Raw genomic sequence first — 6,257 nt, 5'->3', positions numbered from 1 at the left:
TGACAAGCAAACTAGGCAAGAAAAGAAAAGGGGTGGGAAAGAGAAGGCTAGGAGCGCAGCAGTATGCGGAAGAACGACTAAGAGTTTAACGCAAGAGGATTACCGGGGCCCGGTCACGAGATCTAGGAGCCGGGTGCAAAAGGCACCGCTCCTATAAAAACAGCTACCCCACTGATGGCTAGTCACCCTGACGAAGCCGTCAGGAGGCCGGCGAAAGCTAGGTGTTTTAATGTTTTAAAAGCAATAAACTTTGGTAACTTTTTAATCTCCTGGTGGTCTCACTGTTTGTGACCCTTCGAACATGAATTTACCCAGGAGTCACCCTCCAATTTTTAGAATTTTAAAGGATATATATATATATATCCGAAATTACTTTAAAAATGTGATCCCCGGGTATATCCATGTTCAAAGTCAGTCAATAGACGTGAGCACCAGGGAATAAATAATTTAATAATAATAATTTAGAAATAAAAGTTCTTAAGAATATTAAAAACCTTTAAAATACATAGAAGATGTATTCTAAGCCCTGAAGATGTCAGCGGATGCCGACGAAAGCTAGGCACTTTTATTGATTTATATATATATATATATATATATATATATATATATATATATATATATATATATATATATATATATATATATATATATATATATATATATATATATATATATATATATATATATATATATATATATGTGTGTATGTGTATGTGTATGTGTATGTGTATGTGTATGTGTATGTGTATGTGTATGTGTATGTGTATGTGTATGTGTATGTGTATGTGTATGTGTATATAATAATATACATGAACAAAGCTCAGACTTTGAAAAGGAGAAAGAATTATTGCCTATTAGTAACCAGTATAGCTTTCTGGAATGGCCGCTCAGTATAATGTAATTTAAGAGTACAGGTTTTTCTATCATCACATTAAGATCTCTGTGTGGGTGAATCCTCCAATACATCTATAAGGAAACAGAACTGAGAATACATAAAATTTACTAAAATCATTTCAGCAAATAATGTTAATCAAGAACTGGCCTTATTTATAAATCTCAGGGATCAATATTCTTATATGCAGTTTTTCATTCCATCCAACTTAATGGACTACTTGATTCCTTTTGGGGGTGTTTTCAGCTGTCCTTTGTTTCTAAAGTGGTCAGATTTGATTTTTACTTACATTGTGAGATCAAATTCTCATAGGTGTGGCCACATCAAAAGCTTACTGGTGAGGATTTTCCAAATCTTTTCTCGTCAGATAACAAGTGTCTTTCTCCTTGACCTTTACCATTTTTCTAGGTAAGTTTGCATTGAAAGTCTGAAAGGGAAATAGTGTGTCATGGAAGCTTCCCTTGTTCCTGATTTTTTAGAAGTTGTTATCCTTAACAGGTATACCTGGAAAATGTCTAACCTTAACATCACTTGAGCATAGTTTTGCTTAATTTATACTAACTGTGTCAAGTGTGGAAACATGGGCACAAATGCAAATTATAAACTAAATGGGGAGAGTTACCATTTATTTTACTGATGACAGCCACCTAGTTCTATATGGCTGTGGGCAAAGATGCATTAATCAAGATGCCTAACTGCTGAGTATTGTTGAAACAGGAAGCTAAGCCCTCCATTTCTAAATTAGGAATGGAGCAATTCATCTTCAAAGCTCTGCTGGAAATCATCATAGCTGACTGGCTCTCGAGGTAGAGTCACCAGCTGGTCAATTCAGTGGTGATCAGATTTGCCAGGTACTGGCTGCATCCATAAGTCTCAGTTGTTTTCTCCAATTTCTTGACACAGTATTTAACAATCTATTTAAAGGAATATAAAAAACAAAAAAACCAAAATTTGTTCCTAATGAAAATCTTCTACATGATTAATATCCAGAAATCTATAAATAATAATAATAATAATAACAACAACAACAACAGTAGTAGTAGTAATAGTAGTAGTAGTAGTAGTAATAGGTAATAGTAATAGTAATAATAATAAAAGTTGGAAGGGACCTTGGAGGTCATCTAGTCCAACCCCCTACTCAGGCAGGAAACTGGCTGTCCAGTCTCTTCTTAAAGACTTCCAGTGTTGGAGCATTCACCACTTCTGGAGGCAGGTTGATCCACTGGTTAATTGTTCTAACTGTCAGGAAATTTCTCCTTAGTTCTAGGTTGCTTCTCTCCTTGATTAGTTTCCATCCGTTGCTTCTTGTCCTGCCTTCAGTCATTTTGGAAAATAGCTTGACTCCCTCTTCTTTGTGGTAGCCCCTGAGATATTGGAACACTGCTATCATGTCCCACCTCGTCCTTCTCTTCATTAAACTAGACATACCCAATTCCAGCAGCCGTTTCTTATATGCTTTAGCCTCCAGTCCCCTAATCATCTTTGTTGCTCTTCTCTGTACTTTTTCTGGAGTCTCAACATCTTTTTTACATCGCGGTGACCAAAACAGATGCAGTATTCCAAGTGTGGCCCTATCAAGGCATTGTAAAGTGGTATTAACACTTCACGTGATCTTGATTCTATCCCTCTGTTAATGGAGCTAGCACTGTGTTGGCCTTTTTGGCAGCTGCAGCACACTGCTGGCTCTTATTAGGTGATTGTCCACTAGGACTCCGAGGTCCCTCTCACAGTTACTACTATTGAGCAAGGTATCTCCTAAACTATACCTGTGCATTTGGTTTTTCTTGCCTAAATGTAGAACCTTACTTTTTTCACCATTTTGTTAGACAGGGTCCAATGTTCAAGTCTGTCAAGATCCTTCTGTATCTTAAGCCTGTCTTCTGGAGCATTGGCTATTCCTGCCAGCTTGGTGTCATCTGCAAATTTGATGAGTTCCCCATCTGTCCCCTCATCCAAATCATTAATGAAGATGTTGAAGAGCACTGGGCCCAGAACACCTTCTTGCCACTTTCTCCCACTAATGGGTCAATCATTTCTTTGACTTTTTTCTTGTTTTTTACATGTTGAAAGAAGCTTTTTTTGTTATTTTTGACTTTTGTCACAAGCCTTAGTTCATTTTGAGACTTATGTTTCCTCACTTCATCTTTGCAGGCTTGGGCTATTCGTTGATATTCTGCCTGTTATGTGCCCCTCTTTCCACTTGTTATATTTGTCCTTTTTATAATAATAATACTAAGTTTCTCCTTAGTTCTAGGTTGCTTCTCTCTTTGGTTAGTTTCCACCCATTGCTTCTTGTCCTGCCTTCAGGCACTTTGGAGAATAGCCTGACTCCCTCTTCTTTGTGGCAGCACCTGAGATATTGGAACACTGCTATCATGTCCCCCCTCGTCCTTCTCTATCTTTCAATTTATCAGAGAGTTCTTTATGCAGCCATGCTGGTTTCTTTTGAGAGCTGTTATTTTTCTTCTTCATTGGTATTGTGCTAGACTGGACTTTTATTATCTCACTTTTCAAAATTTCCCAAGGTTCTTGAGTTGTTTTCCTCTTGAGGATTCTCATCCATGGAATCCTTCCCAAGCTCTCTCTAAGTTTATTGAAATTAGCTCTCTTGAAGTCCAAGACTCTAGTTTGACTGTGTTCTATTGCTTGTGCTTGCATAATGTTGAATTTCAATATTGCATGATCACTCCCCCCAAGGTTCCTTTTTGGGAGACAAAGTTGTCTGCTAGGTTTGTCAGGAATCTGTTTGATCTTCCATTTGGTGCAGAGTTTGTCTCCCAGTTGATGTCAAAGTAATTGAAGTCCCCCATTACTATAATGATGTGCTTCCTACATACCTTAGTTAACTGACTAGCAAAATGTTCATTTATTTCCTCTGTTTGGTTGGGTGGCCTATAATATACACCTATGGCAATGTCATTTTTCCCCTTTTATATTGACCCAAATGCATTCAAGACACTTTTCATCATTGATTTGCTCTAATTCTGTAGAGATGTAGTTATTTCTTATATAGAGAGCAACTTCATCTCCTCTTTTATTTAGTCTGTTTCTTTTAAGTAATTTGAATCCCTCTAGCTGTGTGTTCCATTTGTGGGTTTCATCCCACCAAGTTTCCTTAATGGCAACAATATCATATCTGCCCTCATTTACCTGAATTTCTAATTCATCCTGTTTATTGCTCATACTCTGTTCGCTGGTGTATAGACATTTGAGTTCTTTTTGATTGACCCTGTGTTTACTTTCTACATAACCTGTGTGGTTCCTGAGTTCCCCTATTTTCTTACCACCTGTTTGATTAGTGCACTTGGTGTGGCACTCACTATTGAAAGCTTGATTTTGCTTGATAGCTAGGTTGATATTCTTGTCCACACACCCCTATGTTACATGCACCGATAACCCTATAGTTTTTAGATTGCTGGGGACAGGAATGTTCTGTATCAATTAATTCACTGTCCCCGTTGTTTAGTTTAAATATTTCTCCAGAAAATCTGTGAATTTGTTGCCAAATAACTCAGTCCCTTTTTTTGATGGATGCAAACCATCTCTTTTGTACACTTTTTCATTAGACCAGCTGCAGACATCATGACTAATATAACCAAAACTTTCCCCTTTACGCCACTCCTTTAGCCACATGTTGAATTCTGCTATACGCTGGCCTTTTCCATTTTGTTCCTTATACACTGGTATATAGATTTCCTAAATCAGTTAAATAAAATCTTCACATGTGACCTGGTCTTTGATACCTGACAGATACACTGTTTATGTAATCCCCTTCCAAGAATGTCTCAACAAGTCATAAGGAAGACTTCATGGCCCAATGATTGCTCATTATACACTGAATTCAAATGTGACCTTGGTTGGGCTGATTGCTGTCAAATTGATATTTCTTAACATCATTTTTTTGTGGCTGAATAGTGATTCTAGGCTGATCTGTCTTTTCACCCCTCCCCCTGGGTCTGCCAGTCCTTCTCCTCCAGTGCCATAATCAATGAGTCAACATCAGCTTATGTAAATTGGAATGGCCATTTAGACCTTTTAAGACTCTGACAGGCCCTGAAATTTTCTTTGTATGTTTGTACTTTATAACAAATCAGCCTGGGTACATATGGAGAAGTACTGAAATCTATAAATATTGGTAGAATTCTTCCATTTATATTTTAACTTTAATTGTGATGACTTTAATAAAGAATATTGATCTATATATGAATATCAAATTCAAATCATATGATTCCACTGGATATATGGGAGTTTCAGTGATTGCCCCTCCAATTCATAAAGGCAATAGAGCTTGGAAACATAACTATAGTCATCATCATCTTCATTTCATGGTTTATGTAGTAACGGGGGCTCTTTCCAACTAAGAATCCCTGGACCAGCAACAGCAAGTTCTTAAATGTATTAAAAAGTGAATGTAAATACAGTATTGCTATTCTATATTTCACTAGTTAATCTGTGATCTACAGCAGTAAATATGTTATGAAATAAGTTTTGACACAAATTTGCAACAGTGTACACCAAGTAGAAAATGAAATGAAGAAAAGAAGAGATGATGTAATAGATAATTTGGAGGTTACACTTCTTATAGATCCTTTCTATTGATTACAGCAATTAGAATTGATTGGCACTAAAGTACAGAATATTTGGAGTAACAAGAAGCCTGCTGAGTAGGACATACCATATAAATTTTCAGCACTGCTACTTCTAAGTTTATGTTATGCATTGTGCATTGAGCTAAAGGCTGGATAAAGATAAAAATAGCAATGGTGACTGTGTTGTTTCAGTCAAACGATTTCACTTTGAGAGGAATAATTGATAGATGCAATTAGTAACTGTAGGAATAATCTTAACATATTTAGAAGGGATTGTTAGATAGCTTGTCTTTCTAAAATATATTATGGATAATTAGAGCAAGTTGAATATATCACCTTGCATAATAAAAAACAGTTGTTCAGAATAAATGCAATTTCACACTTGTTCAAACTTTGTATTTTATTCTATAAATATTTTGTCATTCTCAATTTTTAATTATTATTCTTGTAATTATAGTTCATTACTAAATAATGCATAATAGAAAGAAATAATTCTGCCAGAGAATTTTACCTTCTGGAAGGACAAAAGGAGGATTTATGAGAGGATTTCTTAAAATTTATTCTATTATGTCTATTTTACATAAATGGTGTATTTTGCCTTTGCTATATTATGCTGCAAATAATAACCCTAGATATACTGGCTTATACTACAATTTTTCATTTGAAGACTATGTGACAGAAAAGTATGAAACCTAGCAATTTTCTAATTGTGCCTATTGTTGAAATTTGCATCAACAACTCATCATTGGTGTTCAAGGGCACAGCCATTTATAATC

The 6,257-nt window shown here is 35.9% G+C and overlaps 1 protein-coding gene across 1 annotated transcript in view; it reads right to left on the bottom strand.

Moving 5' to 3' along the window:
• LOC114922947 (contactin-6-like) overlaps positions 1–6,257 on the bottom strand; it is a gene marked incomplete at its 3' end in the record, with an annotated part of 107,644 nt that overhangs the window by 62,413 nt on the left and 38,974 nt on the right. Inside the window, 1 exon segment of the mRNA XM_029285177.1 lies at positions 931–938. Coding sequence (XP_029141010.1) covers positions 931–938 — 8 coding nt within the window.

Source organism: Protobothrops mucrosquamatus, unplaced genomic scaffold (assembly GCF_001527695.2).
Source record: "Protobothrops mucrosquamatus isolate PMUCROS unplaced genomic scaffold, P.Mucros_1.0 scaffold1376, whole genome shotgun sequence".
Lineage (NCBI taxonomy): Eukaryota > Metazoa > Chordata > Lepidosauria > Squamata > Viperidae > Protobothrops > Protobothrops mucrosquamatus.
Note: the sequence above shows the minus strand (reverse complement) of the source record. Positions and strands in the feature narration are given on the sequence as shown.